The sequence below is a fragment of the Phoca vitulina genome, unplaced genomic scaffold (assembly GCF_004348235.1).
Source record: "Phoca vitulina isolate PV1807 unplaced genomic scaffold, GSC_HSeal_1.0 scaffold24, whole genome shotgun sequence".
Taxonomy (NCBI): Eukaryota; Metazoa; Chordata; class Mammalia; order Carnivora; family Phocidae; genus Phoca; species Phoca vitulina.
The window spans coordinates 10,174,565-10,195,772 of record NW_022589727.1 but is presented as its reverse complement, the minus strand read 5'-3'; the positions used below and the strand labels follow the sequence as shown (position 1 = coordinate 10,195,772).

Sequence of the window (21,208 nt, the reverse complement as noted above, 5' to 3'; positions counted from 1 at the left end):
CCCGCCCCCCCCCCCCCCCCCCCCCCCCCCCCCCCCCCCCCCGCGCTGGGCTCCAGAAAGGTGTGGAGGCTGCTTAAGATTCTCTTTCTCCCTCTCCCTTTCCCTCTGCCCCTCCCCTCACTGCTTACATGTGCACGCATGCTCTCTCTCTCTTAAAAAAATAATAAATAAATAAATAAAATGAGAAGATTCAGCCAGACCATGGTAGGACTGGGAGGATGAATACTGACTTTATAATCAGAGCGGAATGTATTTATGAAAAAATAGAATAAAGAAAGCACTTGGTACATTCTGGCCTCTTGCAGTTTTTCCAGGTAGCTAGAGAACAGAGTTAGAGGGAAAAGGGTAGCTACAGAGAAGCTGGAGAAAGAAAGAAGGGCAAATTGAAGAGATACTTATATTGCTATCTATTTAAGATCAGTTTCTTCCACTTCATTGTTCCTATGTTATCCCCTCTGGCACTTTGGCCCACTGTGTTTTTGTTTAGTGTTTTAAGCCTTGCCTATTTTTGGATTCTTTTACGTTGCCTATGCAGCAGTGTAAGTCATGCCCATATTAAGTCAGGGGCATATTTCCTACACTGCATGAAAGAGAACAAAATAAAGACATTTTCAGGGAAACAAAATTTTGAAAATACCAAATCTAACTCACTAATAAAGCTTGTAAAAAATACATTTTAGTAACAAGGAAAAATAATGCTTAGGAATGTCTGATAAACAAAAAGAGTTGTGTGCAAAATGTTACACTGGGAAAAAATATAATCCAACATTTATTGTGTAAACTAATAAAAAATTATCTTAATACAGGGATTATTAAATAAAATAGGTATAACATGATGGAAAATAAACCACATATCAAGAAAAAATCATAAGGTCCTCAAACTGTTCAAGTTAAAGATGTTGATTATGCTTCATAATCATAAATATGCATTCCAAAACTTCTAATAATTTATAGCTTAAAAATGTAAAAATAAAATATATCATAAGCAAAAACTTAATTCTAAAGATTCTAAACTTAGTTTCATCTAAAACATGGCTACAAATTATATAAAGCAGAAAATAACAGAAAAATGGAAAAAATAAGAAAGAAATCCACTATCACATTGAAATATTTTAATACAGTTCTCAGTAATTTATACATCAGTCAGAAAATAAATCAGAAACATAAAAGATTTAAATAACAGAATTAGCACAGTTTACAAAATGAACCTATTTAAGATTGCATCCCCCTACCAGAGAAAAGATTTTTCCTAAATAAAATATTTATGCAAATTACCCAAGTAGTAAGACAAAAATTAAACCTTCACAGATTTTAAATAATACCTACCATATAAACTACATTTACAAATAAATCAGAATTACATTAAAAGCTTATTTTAAAAAATAACCTTAAAATTCAGTGGAGATTTAAGGGTTAATTTGTCTAAGACTAATCTCAGGTTGATTTTCCAGAGAGAGTTTGCCTTCTACAAAGTTCCAAGGAAACTGGTTGAGGTTCAATTTAGAAAAACCACCCAAATAAATGGACAGATAGATCATGTTTATGTTTAGGTATCCCCATCATAAAGATTTCATTTTTCCATCAATCTATAAGTGAATATGATTCCAATCATAATTCCAATAAAACTTCTGAAGGAAAGGAATAAGATAACACTGAAATTTATATGGAAAGACAAGGTCAAGAACAGCCTAAAACTCATAAAGAAATGTAAGACTGAGGGATTCACCATAATAGATAATCAAAACTCACTACAGAAGCTTAGTAATGTAGACATGAAGTACTGAGGTAAAGATGGTTAGGTAAACCAAACAAATCAAAAAAAGAATGGAAAAGATCCACCCAAATATGGAAGCCTCACATGTGATAGAGATGGCACTGCATATTAACACATAAATACAATAAGTTATATTGCAACAATTTGTTTTCTATTTAAGAAAGAAAATGTAATTGGAACCTCAACTTCACACCATACCCATATATGAATCTCATATTGATTATGCTTCACATGTGGCAAGTGAAATATACATTCCTAAAATTCTAGATAGTTTCTTACTTCCAAACTTATAAATAAAAGGAAAAAATATCAGTTTTGATATTTTAAACATAATTTCATCTAGAAGCATCATGTAAATATGAAAAGTCAAATTTCAAAACATTTAGAACAAAATACCAGAGAGTATTTTTTGACTTAAGGTAGAAAAAAAAAATTCTTAAATTCAGAAAAGCACAAAGGTCAAAGGAAAAATATTTATAACTTTTACTACACTAAAACTGAAATTTCTCTTCATCAGAAGTTACCATAAAGAAATGAAAGAAGATTGGATAAAAATATTTTTAACATATGTAACTTTAAAATATTTAGTATCAATAATATACAACAAATTCTTACAAATAAGTCAAAATACAATCACTCAACAGATGGGGAAAAATCATGAGCAGCTTTTTCACAAAAAAAAAAAGGAAATACAAATGACCTCTAAAAAGCCATTAAAACACACTTAGTCTCACTCTTAATTATGGATTAATTTTAAAAATTTAATGAGACATAAAGAGTATATAGATAGAAATATACTATAATATTATAATAGAAATATTATAATAGAAACTGGCAATAAAAAAACATGTAGTTTTAATTCTAAGTAGGAATGCCAAATGGTACAGAATGTGCATATTATTGCTTTGTACTATAGTATTATTTCTTTTTACCATTTTATCAATTCCTTTTACCATTACTTCTTTTACTATAGTGAATGAGATGTGGCAGGAAAGATGAATCATAAGGGACGGTCAGAGTGATACTATGCCAGAGAGGACTCAACCCCCCCATTCCGGATTTAAAGATGAAGGGTACCACCAGCCTGGGATGCAAGCAGCCTCTGAAAGCTGAGAATGATCCCAGGCTGAGAGCGACCAGGGAAACAATGACTTCAGTTCTAAAAGCACAGAACCTGAGTCCTGCCAAAACTGAAATGAGCCTGACAGCAGATTAATCCTAGAGTCTCCAGAAAGAAATGTAGGGCTGCTGATAGCTTGATTTCAGTCTTAGAAGACCCAGAGCACAGGAACCAGCTAAGACATGGCCCAGAGAAACCTTGAGATAATAAATGGATGTTGTTTCAAGCTGCTAAAATTCTGGTAATTTGTTATGTAGTAAGAGAAAACCAATATAAACAGAAAATGGGCTAACTGCTATTTCATTACTGACATTAAGTTTTAACAGCTATGGCTTAAAAATAAAATCAGTATTTTTTAAAATTTTTAAATCAGAAAACCCACCATTTTTGATAAAGCAGATAATTCCTCTGTTGATGTCTTTGTTTCCTTCAATGCTTCACTCACTGCTTCTTCATCCTCCTCAATACTAACATTAACATTTTCTATTGCTATAGAGTAGTGACTATATAGATTGTCAAGTTTCTCTCTCTCTCTCCTAAGAGGAAAAACACAGTTGGTTTTATCCACAATGAAAGGCAAATCATGTTTAAAATTATATGTAAATTAGTTTCTGACTTAACAATGTAAATCAATGGAATTTACCTATTCCTAAAACTTCTCCCATCCCAAAGCAACTTCTTTTTTTTTTTTTTAAAGATTTTATTTATTTGACAGAGAGACACAGCAAGAGAAGGAACACAAGGCAGGAGGAGTGGAGAGGGAGAAGCAGGCTTCCCGCTGAGCAGAGAGCCCGATGCGGGGCTCGATCCCAGGACCCCGGGATCATGACCTGAGCCGAAGGCAGACGCTTAACGACTGAGCCACCCAGGCGCCCTGCCAAAGCAACTTCTTAAAAGTACCATTTAGGATCAAGAACTAAATGGTGAGAAAAAATTCACCAGGTGCATCTATGTTTCCAATGGAAAAAAGTGAGAGAAAAGTGATTTCTAAATTATTTAAAATAAATCACCTTTTGATTTGATTTCAGGTGATAGAGCTAAGCACCTTTGATAAAGAGGGTGGGCAGTACAGGGATGGAAAGGCAAGACAAAAAGAAGAGAAAAAAAGGAGAGGATGTAGAAGTGGAGACCACACATTTTTAAAGCCCTAGTTTACTGTTTTGTCTTTCCTGGTCTAGAGGTAAAATGGAGGAAACTGCAGCTTAGAAAAACAACAGGTTTACTAAAAAATAAATTGCCAAGGAATATTTTGTTCCTATGTGATCTTCCACAAAGAAAGCCAGAGCTAAACTGTAATCACATAATCCTGTATCTTCTCTGGTAGGTAGAAAACACATTCCAAATATAAAAGTCCCTTTAGGCACTGGTGTTAGAGTTTAATATAGGTAAAAAGGATGGTGAGAAAATGACAAAATTATCATTTCCATAAAATATCAGCAAGAAATACAGATAACTCCACCTGGAAGTAACCCAGATTCTCATGCACTAACCCTGATTTTTAGGAGTAGAGTCAAAATAAAACTGAAAGATATAACCTCACTATGGAAATGAAAATTAAAACAATAAACAAATAAGCAAAATAGATTCTTCTTTACCCTTCCACGTCTGGAGAGTGTAGGTCTCCCTATCAGAATTCTAGAAGCCAAGTAGATAATGAGAGGTGGGGAACCTCAGCATTCAAGATATATGTTTGGTTATATTTCTTTCTTTTGAAATTAATTTTTCTTTTCTCAATGGTATCTATTTCCCCGAGTCCAGATAATGAATTATAGACTCTGAGTAAGAAGTGGACAACTGCCCAGTGTCATCGAATTCAGGAACTAAGTATTATTTTAGTTGTCTCCTTATCCCCATTTCCTTTAAAGTTGATGCCACCAATTCATCAGCCCTTTAAGGATCAGGGTAAAAGTTTGCTACTCGTGACCCCAGACACTGGTAGTTTAGATTGTATCATTCTCATATCTGCTAAATCAGAATAAACTTAGAAGAATAAAATGGGAAGAATCATTCTACCTGTTAAGAGTTACAATGTAGAGCAATCAAGATGCTAAAGAGCATATGCTGTATGTATGCTTCCATTCATATGGATTTCAAGAACAGGCAAAACTAAGTCTGGTGATAGAAGTCAGAATGAAGATGACCTCTTTGGGATGGAAGGGGGCAGTGGTATGGACTGGGAAAGAAGAAGAGAAACTTCTAGTATGCTAAAAAGCTTCTATACCTTAATCATGGGTGTATACATATTTCAAAAAATCATCAATGTATACACTTGATAGCATACATAATCAAGTTCTTGTATATGTATTAATTCCCAACAAATTAAAAAATAGTGAAGAACAATAAACATATCTCTAAAATTTTATTTAATAAATCATTTATGACTCCTCTAATGCTTACAGTAGAACTTTTAGAAAACATACTTAGATGAGAAGAAAATCATCCAAGAAGGATTTATATGACGTAATAAAAAATGGTAAGTGCAGGAATTAATACAAATGTACCTTCACGTTTAATATTAGTTATAAAAACCACTAGCTAATTTCTATACTCAAAATTGAGAAGGAAAAGTTTTAGAAAATGTTACAAAATGGAAAATGTTGTATTTGTAATTAATATAAGCTAAAATCTGTCTTATGCCAGATAGAAGAATGAAATGCTGATATATGTACAAATGTACATATATGGAGACAGATAAATGATTAAAATAGAAATAGAAACATAACTGATAGCTTCAAGATATACAAAGCAAGAAAAAGAGTGTGGAAAATTGAGAGTATCTTAATAAAATAAACAGACTTTCAAAATCAAGAGATGATCTTAAAAGCAAAGTATAGAATAGTTGCATAGCAATCAGTCAAAAGGCCAATATATTTCTTAACAGCAAAAAATGAAAATTAGGTTATAGAATGAAATATTTAACATATTAAAGGTCAATTAAAAATCAAGATATCTATGAAAATAGAAAATATCCTTCAGGGGATGCCTGGGTGGTTCAGTTGGTTAAACTTCTGCCTTCAGCTCAGGTCATGATCCCAGGGCCCTGGGATCGAGCCCCCGTTGTGCTCCCTGCTCAGTGGGGAGTCTGCTTCTCCCTCTCCCTCTGCTCCTCCCTGCCTGGCTCGTACTCTCCGTCTCTCTCAAATAAATAAAATCTTTAAAAATAAATAAATAAATAAATAAAACAATTAACAACAATATTCTCATGGGTTATAAAAATGAAATAGTCCATAACAACAATAAATATTTAATTCAGTGGCAATGTGATAACTACAGTAAAAAATTTTCATGAGTCCTTTTCTTGTCTAGCATGTTAACAGTGTCTTTGGAGTCTGATCATCTAAATTTGCATGTGGTAGTTAATAGGATTTCCTACAAAAAGAATAAGAATAAAATTATAACCACCACTAGAAAAGGAAAAAGAAAACTAATGTGAAAGAAGGCAAAAAAAGAATAAGAAAATAAAACATATGGGGGCAAATACATGGTGGTTTAAATCCAAATGTATTAGTGATTTGTGAATACAGTTAATGGTCTACCTTTAAAAATGTTTTCAACTGATTAAAAAAAATCTATCTTGGGGCACCTGGGTGGCTCAGTAGTTAATCTGCCTTCGGCTCAGGTCATGATCCCAGGGTCCTGGGATAGAGCCCCACATCAGGTTCCCTGCTCTGCAGGAAGCCTGCTTCTCCCTCTCCCACTCCCCCTGCTTGTGTTCCTCCACTCGCTCTCTCTGTCAAATAAATAAATAAAATCTTTAAAAAAAAATCTGTCTACATAATGTTTACAAGAGATGTGTATAAAGGGCTCAAAAATATTGAAATTTCAAAACTGAAAATATCTCCCAGATAAACATCAAAAAACAAAGCTAATGAAGCTATATTACTATGTTAATTGAGTTTAAGGAAAAAAGTATTCCAAGAATCAATTCACAATGATGAATAAGGTTAATCCTCTCCCAGAAAGATATAACAACTTTAAACTTGTAAGAACCTGAGAGACCTTCAAAATATAAAGCAAAAACCGATGGCATTAAAAAAAATAAAAAGATGTAGAGAGACATATCAATTATAGTAGGTGATTTTACCACACTTTTCTCAATAATAGAAAAAGTATTAAAAATCAGTAATGATAAGGAACAGGGTTTCTCAAGCATCACCTTGGGATCTTTTAAAAATGCAGATTCTCATTCAATAGGTCTGAATTGTGCCTGAGATTCTGCATTTTGAAGAAGCACCCAGGTAAAGCTTATGGTCCACAGACCACACTTGAAATAGCAAGGATATACAAAGATTAACCTTTATGATTAGTAAACTTGACCTAATGAAACAGTAATCAACAGTACATTCAATAAGTAAAGTACATAAAGAATATTTACCAAAAAAATAAAAAAATAAAAAACAACCCAAGTCACTGAGCCAAAAATGAAGACTCAGGAATTTTCAGTGGGTTGAAACTGTACGTTCCCTGACCAAAACACAAATTCAGCTAGAAAGTAGTAATAAAAAGACAACTATAAAATTAGAAATCCATCATGAAAATTTTTTTTAAATGTATTTTCTAATAACCCATGGATCAAAGAAGACATCAAAATGAAAATTAGAAAATACATGTAACTTAATGATATATAACAAATCAGGTGAGCTACAAAAGTGATTGATTTATTAAATAATAGACAATATTTAAAATATGCATTGTATGTGAAGAAATACAAACATAATGGATATTATCTAGATCATAGAATTATGTATAAATTTTGTGTTCTTCATTTTGTTTATATTTACTTGATTCCAGCTCCACCATATGATTTTTTCTATCTAAATTATTAATCAATTTGAACAAATAAAAACTTTATTATGATACACTAGACCATAAAGAATTTACAGTGAACAAGAGGAATTAGAAGAATATCATAAAACACAAATACATCAGAAACGTAATAAAAAACACTCCAATTATTAAAATGAAAAATAAAGTCTCTATATATTTTAAAATACTCCATTTTATTAGAAATCAAACAAATGCAAGTTGAAATACTTGGATGCTATTTATAATTAATACATGGCTACATAATTTGTTTTTAATAATATCCCATGCTGGAGTTTTTTTTTAAATAGTCTCTTTTGCACATACATAGATAGCAGTGATATATACTTGTTACACACATCTGTAGGCAATCTGACAATATGTATGAAGAACTAAAATGACACAGAGAGGCTGGGAAGATGGCAGGGTAGGAGGATGCTAAGCTTGCCTCCTCCCATGGATACAACTAGATCACACTCACAATAGTGTAAATAACCCAGAAAATTACTTGAAGACTGGCAGAACCAACCCCACAACTAAAGGTAGAGAAAAAGCCACATCCAGGAAGGTAGGTAGGGCCGAGACAGGGATTTGGAGCCAAACAGACCATGGCCATCCGAGGTAGGGAGGGAGCCAGTTGCATGGAAAAGGGCAAGAAACAGACTATCACATTGGGGAGCCCGCAAGGGGAAGATGAATCCCCATAACTTTGGCTTTGAAACCAACAGGGGCTGAATCTTGTGAGTTCTTAAAACCAATGGGATTTAGTCTGGAATTTTATTTTATTTTATTTTTAAAAATTTTTTTTAAAGATTTTATTTATTTATTTGAGAGAGCAAGAGCGAGAACCAGAGAGCACAAGCAGGGTGAGAGAGCATGAGCAGGGTGAAGGGCAGAGGGAGTTGAGCAAGGAGTCCGATGTGGGGCTCTATCCCAGGACTCCAGGATCATGATCTGAGCCAAAGGCAGACGCTTAACCAACTGAACCACCCAGGTGCCCCTAAGCCTGGAATTTTAAAACTCATCAGGCTCTGCTATGTGAGAGGCTGGAGGGCAATAGGAAGCTGACTCCCTGCCCTTAAAAAGACAGCAGGATAAACAGCCACCAAGGATACAGCATGGAAGCAGCAGTTTGAAAAATGTCTGGGGCATACAGGAGGAGGGTTATTTACTTATCTCACAGCATGTATCACAGAAGCAGGAATAACAGGGAAACCTCTCTAGAAACAAAAGAGCTGGCAGGTGTCATTTCCCTCCCCTGCCCCCCAGTATAAACACATGGCCATCTACAGGAATCAGCACAGTAACAATGCTCTCTACCTAACTTACCTATACTAAGCCCTGACCCCTCTAACTACAGTGGATCTGTCCTTTTTAGTCATGCTTGCCATGTCCCTGCACTGTGGGACCCCACCCCCAGAATACTAGTGCAAACTCTGCCAAAACCACGTCACCTACCCATGCATTTTGCGGGGCCTAGATCTAGCAGCAGGGTTGGCAGGTCTCATTTTGCAAGCAGACCAGCATGCACCTTGTTAAAATGCGCACCATCTAGCTGGGACCAAATACTGCCCACAACAAAGCAAAGAGAGCTTCTGCAACTGACTGGACCGAAGGAAAGAGAGGCCAGAACACAATAGCAGGGAAATGGCAACACACATAAGAGACACTCCTGTAGTGCCAAGTCCTGGGGAACACTGCCCTGAAGAGCACTGCAGGACCTTGTCCTCATAAGGCCATTACCTTCAAGAGCAGGAGACATAGCTTACTTTCCTAATACAGAAACAGACATGGAGAGTTAGACAAAACGAGGAGACAGAGGAATATGTCCCAAATGAAAGAACAGGACAAAACCACAGCAAGAGACCTAAGTGAAACCATATAAGTAATATGGCTAGCAGAGAAGTTAAGGTAATGATTATAAAGATACCCACTGGACTTGAGAAAAGAGTGGAGAACATCAGTGAGGCCCTTAACAAAGAGATAAAAAAGAACCAATCAGAGATGAAGAATACAATAATTGAAATTAAAAATACACTTAACAGAATAAATAGTAGGCAGAGGAAGCAGAGGAACAAATTAATGACCTGGAAGACAGAGTAAAGGAAAACAATCAAGCTGAGCAAGTGAGAGAAAAAAGAATTATACAAATTAAGAATAGACTTAGGGAACTCAGTGACTCCATCAAACGTACTAACATTTGCATTATAGAGATTCCAGAAGAAGAAGAGAGAGAAAAGGGGGCAGAAAATTTATTTGAAGAAAGAACAGCTGAAGACTTCCCTACTCTGTGGAAGGAAACAGATATCCATATCCAGAAGGCACAGAGATCCCCCAACAAAATCAACCCAGAGAGGTTCACACCAAGACACATAGTAATTAAAAAGGCAAAAAGTAGTGGATAAAGAATTTTAAAAGCAGCAATAAAAAAGAATACAGTTACATACAAGGGAAATCCTATAAGGCTATCAGCAAATGTTTCAACAAACTTTGCAGGCCAGAAGGAGTAAAATGATATATTCAAAGTGGTGAGAGGGAAAAATCTGCAGCCAAGAATACTCTATCCAGAAAGGCTATAATTCAGAATAATAGGAGAGACAAAGAGCTTCTCAGACCAATGAAAACTAAAGGAGTCATGACCAATCAACTAGCCCTACAAGAAATATTAAGGAGGACTCTCTGAGTGGAAAGGGAAGACCATAAGTGAAAGTATGAAATAGAAAACACAAAAGCAGTAAAAATAAGTGTATCTATAAAAATCAGTCAAGGGATTTACAAAATAAAAAGACATAAAATATGACACCATATACCTAAAACTTGGGGAGAGAGGAGTAAAGAATGGGTTCCACTTAAGCAATCCTCAACTTAAAATACACTGCTATATGGGGAAGATGTTATATAAAAACCTAATGGTACCCAAAAATCAAAAACCAGTAAAACCTGTGAAAGAGAGCAAGAGAAGAAAGGATCAGGGAAAAACCACAAAAACAACCACAAAACAAGTAACAAAATGGCAACATATACATATCTATCAATAATTACTTTGAATACAAATGGACTAAACACTCCAAAAAAAAAAAAAAAAAAAAAAAAAGAAAGCCATGGTGACAGAGAAGATAAAAAAATAAGAGCCATTTATATGCTGTCTACAAGAGACTCATTTTGGAGCTAAAGACACACGCAGATTAAAAGTGAGGGGATGGAGAAACATTTATCATGCAAATGGATGTCAAAAGAAAGCTGGGGTAGCAATACTTGTAACAGACAAAATAGACTTTCAAGCAAAGACTGTAATAAGAGACAAAGAAGGGCACTATGTAATAATAAAGGGGACAATCCAAGAAGATGTAACAATTGTAAATATTTATGTACTCAACATGGGAGTACCCAAATACATAAAGCAGTTAATAAAAACTTAAAGGAATTAATTGATAGTAATACAATAATAGTAGGGGACTTTAATACTCCACTTACGTCAGCGGACAGATCATCCAAACAGAAAATCAACAAGGAAACAGTGGCTTTGAATGACATACTGGATTAGATGGACTTAACATTCCATCCTAAAACAGCAAAATACACATTCTTTTCAAGTCAAGTGCACACAAATATTTTCCAAAATAGATCACATATTAGGCTATAAAACAAGTCTCAACAAATTAAAAAACATTTAAGTGATGCTATACATCTTTTCTGACCACAATGGTATGAAACTAGAAATCAACCACAAGAAAAAATCTGGAAAGACCTCAAATACATGGAGGTTAAATAATATGCTACTAAACAATGAATGGGTCAAACAAGAAATCAAAAAAGAAATAAATAATTATCTGGAAACAAATAAAAATAAAAACAAAAGGATCCAAATATTTGGGATGCAGCAAAGATGGTTTAAAGAGGGATGTTTATAAACAATACAGGCCTATGTCAAGAAGCAAGAAAAAAAAGAATCAAACCTAACCTTACACCTAAAGGAGCTAGAAAAAGAATAACAAACAAAACTTAAAACCAAGAGAAGGAAGAAAAGAAGAAAGACTAAAGCAGAAATAAATGACAGAAAAACTAATAAAACAGTGGAACAGACCAATGAAACCAGAAGCTGGTTTTCGAAAAGATCAACAAAATTTATAAACCTACAGGCAGATTCATCAAAAAAAAAAAAAAAGACAGAAAAAAGAGAGGAGGACTCAAACAAAATCACAAATTAAAGAGGTGAAGTAACAACCAACATCACAGAAATACAATTAAATGAAAATATTATGAAAAATTGTATGCCAAAAATTGGACAACCTAAAAGAAATGGATAAATTCCTAGAAACATATAACCTACCATAACTGAATCAGGAAGAAATAAAAAATTTGAACAGACTGATTACCAGCAATGAAATTGGATCAGTAAACAAAAAACTCCCAACAAACAAAAGTCCAGGACCAGACAGCTTCAGAGGTCTATTCTACCAAACATTTCTTCTCAAACTATTGCAAAATAATAGAAGAGGAAGATAAACTTCCAAATTCATTCTATGAGGCCAGCATTACCATAATACCAATACCAAATAAAGGCACCAAAAAAAAAAAAATAAGTGTATCCAAAAAAGTGTATCCATAAAAATCAGTCAAACCCACCCCCCGCCACCCCCAAAAAAACCCAAACAGAATTACAGGCCAATATTGCTGATAAACATAGATGCAAAAGTTCTCAATTAAATACTAGCAAACCAAATCCAACAATACAGTAAAAAAAAGCCATTTACCACAATCGAGTGGGATTTATTCTCAGGATGCAAGGGTGGTCCAATATTAAAAAATTAATCAACATGATACATCACATCAATAAGAGAAAGGATAAAACCATTTCAATAGAAGCAGAAAAAGCATTTGACAAAGTACAACATCATACATTATAAAAACCCTCAACAAAGTAGGTTTAGAGGGAACATACCCTAACATAATAAAGGCCTTATATGAAAAACCCACAGCAAACATCATACTCATTTGGGAAAAACTGAGAGCTTTTCACATATGGTCAGGAACAAGACGAGGATGTCCACTCTCATCACTTTCATTCAACACAGTACTGGAAGTCCAAGCCATAGCAATCAGACAACAAAAAGAAATAAAAGGCATCCAAATTTTTAAGGAAGAAGTAAAACTTTCACTATTTGCAGATAACATGATACATATATAGAAAACCATGAAGACTTCATCAAAAAACTACTAGTTCTGATAAATGAATTCAGTAAAGTCACAGTATACAAAAATCAATGTACAGACATCTGTTGCATTTCTTTTTTTTTCTTGTTTCAAGTTTTATTTAAACTCTAGTTAGTTAACATACATTTCTATACACTAATAATGAAGCAGAAAAAGGAGAAATGAAGAAAATGATCCCATCTATAACTGCACCAAAAATAATAAGATAATTAAGAATAAACTTAACCATAGAAGTGAAAGATCTGTACTCTGAAAACTGTAAGACACTGATGAAAGAAAGTGAAGGTGACACAAAGAAATGGACAGACATTCCATGCTCATGGACTGGAAAATCAAATATTGTTAAAAAGTCTATACTACCCAAAGCAATCTACACATTAAATGCAATCCCTATCAAAATACCAACAGCATTTTTCACAGAACTAGAACAAGCAATTCTAAAATTTGTAGGGAACAACAAAAGAATCCAAAAAGTTAAAGCAATCTTGAAAGGGAAAAGCAAAGCTGGAGACATCACAATTCTGGACTTCAAGCTATACTACAAAGCTGTAGCAATCAAAACAGTATAGTACTGGCACAAAAACAGACACATAAATCAATGGAACAAAGTAGAAAACCCAGAAATAAACCTGCAATTATATGGTCAATTATTCTTTGACAGAGGAGGAATGAATATACAATGGGAAAAAAAAGTCTCTTCAACAATGGTGGTAGGAAAACTGGACAGCTACATGCAAAAGAATGAAACTGGACCACTTTCTTACACCATACACAATAATAAATTCAAAATGGATTAAAGACCTAAATGTAAGACCTGAAACCATAGAAGTCCTAGAAGAGATCCCAGGCAGTAATTTCTCTGACACCGGCCATAGCAACATTTGTCTAGATAGGTCTCCTGAGGTAAGGGAAATAAAAACAAACTATTGGGACTACATCAAAATGAAAAGCTTCTGCACAGTGAAGGAAACAATCAAAAAAACTAAAAGGCAACCTATTGATGGGAGAAGATGTTTGCAAATGACATATCTGATAAAGGGTTAATATGAAAAATACGTGAAGAACTGACAGAACTCAACACCCAAAAAACAAATAATCCAATTAAAAAATGGGCAGAAGACATGAAGAACAGACATTTCTTCAAGGAAGACATACAGATGGCCAACACACACATGAAAATATGCTCAACATCCCTCATCATCAAGGAAATTAAAATCAAAACTACAATGAGATATCACCTCACACCTGTCAGAATGGCTAAAACAAAAAACACAAGAAACAGGTGTTGGCAAGGATATGGAGAAAAAGGAACCTTCATGCACTGTTGGTGGGAAAGCAAACTGTTGGAGCCACTGTGGAAAATAGTACGGAGATTCCTCAAAAAGTTAAAAATAGAACTATCCTATGATCCAGTAACTGTACTACTGGGTTATTTACCTCCAAAATACAAAAACACTAATTCAAAGGGATACATGCGCCCCTATGTTTATTGCAACATTATTCACAATAGCCAAATTATGGAAGCAGTCCAACTGTCCATTGATATATCAATGGATGAAGAAGATGTGGTGTATATATACAATGAAATATTATTCAGCCATAAAAGGGAATGAAATCTTGCCATTTGCAACAACATGGCTGGAGCTAGAGAGTATCATGCTAAGCAAAGTAAGTCAGTCAGAGAAAGACAAATAACATATGATTTCACTAATATGTGGAATTTAAGAAATAAAACAAGTGAGCAAAGGGGAAAAAAAGAGAGAGAAAAATCAAGAAATAGACTCTTAACTACAGAGAACAAACTAATGGTTACCAGAGGGAATACGGGAGAGGGGATGGGTGAAATAGGTGATGGGGATTAAAGAGTACATTTATCATGATGAGCACTATGTACAGAATTGCTAAATCACTATACTGTACACCTGAAAATAATATAACACTGTATGTTGACAACACTGGAATTAAAATTTTAAAAAACCTATAAATAAAATAAGATGACAGAAAAATAGTACTTTAAGAATCTATACATATGTATATTACATATGTAAAAGACATATCTTAATTTATATATAAAGTTGGTGGTAAGATAAATATGGGTGATTTAGATTCTTTCCTTTCTTGTTATCTGAATTCTTTATACAGGAATATAAGTTACATTTTAATCAATATTTTTGTTCTAAATGCTATAAGCAGCATTAGTGAAAAATTCTTACTTGTAGGCTTCTATGCTTGTTTCATCACTATGAATGTCTTGCTCCATGTCTTGTCTAATTTGTTTAGCATTCAATTTGGCATTTTCAACATCTTCTATAGCTTCTTCAAGTTCTTCATGAATTTGTTTGTATAACTCCATTACCTAGAAATGAAAAATATTTTTGTTAATACACGCACTTAATGGGTAATTAAAAGAATCAGGCAAGAGAAAAATCAGAGAAAGGACTTAAATTTAAAGTAGGTTTGATCTAAAGAAAAAGTTCTTTACATCGATTTTCTTCCCATATTAATCTGTTTAGCACAGTAAAGTTTTAGGTTTCCACTAGTCTGAAAAGCGTTAATACTAGGGATGTATAAAAGTTATTGAAGAAAAGTTCAATATTACAGGTGACATGAGCAAAATAATTATTTTTTAACCTACAAAAGAATTGCTACTTTTTATTGTTTTTATTGTTGAAATAATGCTTAATGGTAGAAAAATCGGAAAACACAGATGACAAAATAAATGAAATTAACTATAATCCTCTCAGGAATAACCATTATTACCTTAATAAAAGGGTCCAAAATATTCCATTTTTATTGTTTTTATTAATTATCAAATATCATAAACATTCTCCCTTCCCTCTCCATTTCTCCCTTCTCTGTCAACCTATGGAGAAGAGATAGTTGTAGTCTGATGTCCTGCTGGAAAGTCAGAGGGAGGGGAGTAGAAGGCAGTAGGGAGTGAACAGTCCCCTCCCCAGTGGGTCAACTGGTGGACTGAAATAAAGCAATTGCTTCCTGAAAAAAGCAATAATGTTCATTAATTTTTCGAATAGCACAGGTAGTTGTAACCTCTACAAGATTATCCTTTAGGCACAGGAATGTAGGGGTATACATTTTAGTAGAGAGCAAGGAGCTCACCAGAATGATAAGCTAAGCAAACAAGAGGTCAGGAAACATAACAGAATTCCTAATATCAAGTATCCCATGTCCAATTTTTCAGCACCTTTAGAAGAGGTAACCTGTAGGCATTGCTGGGGTGGTGGTCTCCATGTTGGGAACCAGGTTACATCATATGAGACAAATTCATCTCCAAGGCAAGCTCTTGAGTTGGGTCCGTGTGGCACTGGTATATACTTCCCCCATTGATACTCACTCCAATTGATGTGCATAATACTCTTCTGGCTCTGTGGCGTTACGAGGCTGGGCTGCTTGCAGAATTTGGAGGCAACATAGAGCCTTGGAGCTTGATTTGCAAGTATCTGCAATTTGCAAGTTATGCAGTAGGACTCAAGGACACTGACTAGAGGCCTTGAGTCCTTTAAGCAATTATTTATTTCAGCAGATCTCTAGCCAGGACCCCGAAACTGAGTCAAGACAGCAGAATAAAATAAAGTTATATGATAAAGGGACTATAAATAAAACACTACATTATACATCCCCTGGCCCCTAGCAATCACTAATCTGTTTTGTTTTATGGATTTATCTATCCTGGATATTTCATATAAATGAAATCATACAGGATGTGATCTTTTGTGTTTGGCTTCTTTATTTAGCATAATGCCTCAAAGTTGATTTGTGTTGTGACATATAACAGTACTTCATTTTTTTTTATTTCTTTCAATGGTATAGATATATCACATTTTATTTAGTCATTAATTAGGTGATGGACATCGGGTTGTTTCCACCTTGGGCTAATACAAACACTGCTGCTATGAACATTTATGTACAACTTTTCCTTTTGTTTTTTTTGATTATCAGTTTTCAATTCTTTGGAGTATATACCTCAGAGTATAATTGCTAGAGCATATGGTATTTTGTGTTAAACTTTTTGAGGAAATGCCAGAGTCTCTTCCACAGCATCTGCAACCATTTTACATTTCTACCAGCAAAGTACCACAGTTCCAATTTTTCCACATAGACACTAAAACTTGTTATTTTCTGTGTTATATTTATTCCCATTTGGTTTGCATTTCCCTAATGACTAATCATGTTGAGCATCTATCTTTTCAAATGTTTGCTGCCCATTTGTATGTCTTTGGAGATATATCTATTCAAGTCCTTTGCCCATTTTTAATTTGGTTGTTTGTCTTGGTTGTGGAATTTGAAAGTTCTTTATATATTCTAGGTACTATACCCTTCTCAAGTGTAATTTGCAATATTTTCTCTCATTCTATAGGTTTTTTTTTTTTTTTTTTTTACTTTTCTGATAGTATACTTCTTTTTTACTTTTTTTCATTGTACAGTTACATTCAGTTGACCCACAATGTTAAATTAGTTTCAGGAGTACAACATAGTGATTCAACAAATCCATACATTATGCTGTGCTCACCACAAGTGTAGCTACCATCTGTCACCATACAATGCTATTACAGTATCATTGACTATATTCCCTATGCTGTACCTTTTTTTTCCTTAAGGATTTATTTATTTATCCGAGAAAGAGAGAGAGAGAGAAAGCATGGGATGGGCAGAGGGAGGAAGGGAGAATCTCAAGCAGACTCTGCACTGAGCATGGAGCTTGACACAGGGCTCAATCTCACGACCCTGAGATCATCACCTGAGACAAAACCAAGAGTCAGACACTTAACTGACTGGGCCATCCAGGCACCCCTACTATGCTGTACCTCTTATCCCAGTGACTTACTTATTCCGTAACTGGAAGCCTGTGCCTCCTGTTCCTCTTTATCCATTTGCCTATCCTTCCACTCCCTCCCCTCTGGCAGCCATCACTTTGTTCTCTGTATTTATAGGTCTATTTCTAGTTTTTGTTTTTCAGATTCCACACATAAGTGAAATCATACAATATTTGTCTTTCTCTGATTGATTTTTTCACTTAGCATTATATCCTCTAGAGGTCCATCCATGTTGGCACAAATGGCAAGATTTTGTCGTATTTTATGGCTAAGTAATAGTCTATTGTATATACGTATACCACATCTTCTTTATCCATTCACCTATCGGTGGACACTGAGGTTGTTTCCATATCTTGGTTGTTGTAAATAATGCTGCAATAAAAAAGGGGGGCATATATCTTTCGAATTAGTGTTTTTGTTTTATTTGGGTAAATCCCCAGTAGTGGAATTACTAGATCATATGGTATTTCTATTTTTAATTTTTTGAGGAACCTCCATACTGTTTTCCACAGTGGCTGCACCAATTTACATTCCCACAACAGTGCATATCCTTTTTTTCCATATCCTTGCCAACACTTGCTACTTTTTGTCTTTTTGATTCTAGCTATTCTGAAAGGTGCAAGGTGATATCTCACTATGGTTTTGATTTATACTTCCCTGATGATTAGAAATGTTAAGCATCTTTTCATGTATCTGTTGGCCATCTGTGTGTCTTCTTTGGAAAAATATCTTTCAGGTCCTCTGCCCATCTTTTAATTGTATTACTTATTTTTTTGGTGTTATGTAAGTTCTTGACATATTTTGGATATTAACCTCTCATCAGATATTGATAGTGTCCTTTGATGCATAAAAGTTTTTAATTTTTTTATTGAGCTACAATTAATATACAATAGTTTCAGGTATAAAACATAATGATTCAATATTTCTGTATACTGTGAAATGATCACCACAGTAAGTCTAGTTAACATCCATTGCCATACATAGCTAGAATTTTTTTCTTGTGATGAGAACTTTTAGGATGTACTTTCTTAGCAACTTTCAAGTATGTACTACAATAGTATTAACTATGGTCACCATGCTGTACATTAAATCCCCATGACTTACGTATTTTATAACTAGAAGTTTGTACTTTTTGACTCCCTTTTCATTCATCTTCTAAACCCTGCATTGGGCAACCACCAATCTGTTCCCTGTATCCATGAAATTGTTTTTTTGTTTTTCTTTTGATTCTACATATAAGTGAGATCATATGGTATTTGTCTTCCTCTGTCTTATTTCACTTAACATAATGCCCTCAAGGTACATCCCTGTTGTTGCAAATGGAAAGATTTTATTTTTTGGGGGGGGCTGAGTAATATTCCATTACACACACACACACACACACACCCCACATCTTCTTTATCCATTCATCCATTGATGGACAGTTAGGTTGTTTCAATATCTTGGCTATGGTAAATAATGCAGCAATGAACATGGGGGTGCACACATCTTTTCAATTTGTGTTTTTTCTCCTAATAAATACCAGAAGTGGAATTGCTGAGTCATATGACAGTTCCATTTTTAATTTTCTGAGAAACCTCCATACTGTTTTCCACAGTGGTTGCACCAATTTACATTCCCAGCAACAGTATGCAAAGGTTCCCTTTTTCCACATCTTTGCCAACACTTGTTACTTCTTGTCTTTTTGATAATAGCCATTCTGACAAGTATGAGATGATCTCTCACTGTGGTTTTGATTTGCATTTCCCTGATGAATAGTGATGTTGAGAATCTTTTCATGTACTTTTGGTTATTTGTATGTCTTCTTTGGAAAAATATCTATTCAGATCTTCCGCCCATTTTTAAATCATATTGTCTTATTTTGGTGTTGAGTTGTATGAAGTTCTTTATTTCGGATATTAACCCCTTATCAGATATATGATTTGCAAATATTTTCTCCCATTCAGTAGATTGTCTTTTCATTTTGTTGATGGTTCCTCTTGTCATGTAGAAGCTTTTAGGTTGATGTATCCCTACTTGTTTATTTTTGCTTTTGTTAGCTTTGCTTTTGGTGTCAAATCCAAAACAGCAAGTAAAATGAACAGTAGCTTGACCTCTAAAACAATGTCAGATTAAAAAACAACCTGCAGGAACTTATACAATGTTTGATACTATTTGAAGAATAATAAAGAAACCATGCACTGTGCTTAAATATACGAATATACATATACATATATACATATACATGTATATATGTATAAAAACATACAAATTTCACCTAGAAACAGATTTTCCTGATAAGGTTGTCTTTGGAGAGTGATGGAGGAAAATGGTACTGTTGAGAATACAGGACACATTTAACAACTCTATTTACTTTGAAATAATAAAAAATAAAATGAATATGAATTAAATTTGCTCATTTAGTGGCAGGTATAAATAATTTATTTTTCTATAATACAATCCCACAATAGGAGAGTTAAATGTTAATCATTGAAAAGATTTTACACTTTATTATCATCAACAGTGAAAATGACTGATATATTCTGCTTGCATTCTCTCCCAGCTTGACTTACAACTTCAAAAATTATCATGTTGTTTTAAATCTCCAAAATTGTATTAGTAGGTAGACTAAATATTATTAGTACTCCTAAGTATAAAAGGGAAGATAACACAGTTTAAATGAGTATCAATTGACTGTATTATGTGTAGTTTAATAGTTCCTTTGGGAAATAAATAGCAGATCAATTTTTAGTGAAAATGAAACATTTAAAGATGTTAATTTCTAATAGCTGAAATATTTTTATATCTAAGTAACAATCTATAAAATGCATATCTATTCATTTATTCATTTACCTCCAATTTTTTTGTATAAAATTCTTTCAGAGCTTCAAGTTCTTGGTTCTGTTTTGAGTTAATTAGAGGACCAAGTTTATTCATGTAGTCTATGTCTGCTTGAAGCTTTGCATTAGCTTCTTCTAATTTTGCCTTTTGTTCCTCAAAATGTTTTAGTTGATAAGCTTTATCTTCAAGATGCCATCGTAATTCTACAATATCTCTCAAATAGGCCTCATGTTCTAGACATACAATAACAAAAGAAAATCTGATTTTAAAACAAGAACTCCAGAAAGAAACCTTTATTTGATAATATAGATATATGAAATACTTTAGATTCAGAAATTACTTATCTGTGAAGCTTACTAAATTTAAGTTATCTTAGTATTGCATTATAAAATATACTGCTTTCATCATTTATTATCAAATGGATTAAAATCTATGTTTTATAAGCTAATAATTGTTTTAGTACAAATCCTGCCTATTACAACCAATGTATATACTGGGTTATGTATAACCACTCTATGAATTACAAAATGAGAGAAACTGCAAGAGTAGAGGCCTTCTAAAATCATCTAGACGTAAAACAATGAGATAGTTATAAATGTCAGAAAGGAAAAAATAAATACTATTTTCTGTTGATACAATTATATA

General features: G+C 33.9%; 1 protein-coding gene across 1 annotated transcript in view; it reads right to left on the bottom strand.

Moving 5' to 3' along the window:
* CCDC178 (coiled-coil domain containing 178) overlaps positions 1-21,208 on the bottom strand; it is a 414,615-nt gene that overhangs the window by 320,742 nt on the left and 72,665 nt on the right. Inside the window, exons 7-9 of the mRNA XM_032421225.1 lie at positions 20,576-20,796; positions 15,125-15,267; positions 3,277-3,430 (exon numbers count right to left, since the gene is read on the bottom strand). Of these exons, the coding sequence (XP_032277116.1) occupies positions 3,277-3,430; positions 15,125-15,267; positions 20,576-20,796 (518 nt within the window). The remainder of the gene's footprint in view (positions 1-3,276; positions 3,431-15,124; positions 15,268-20,575; positions 20,797-21,208) is intronic.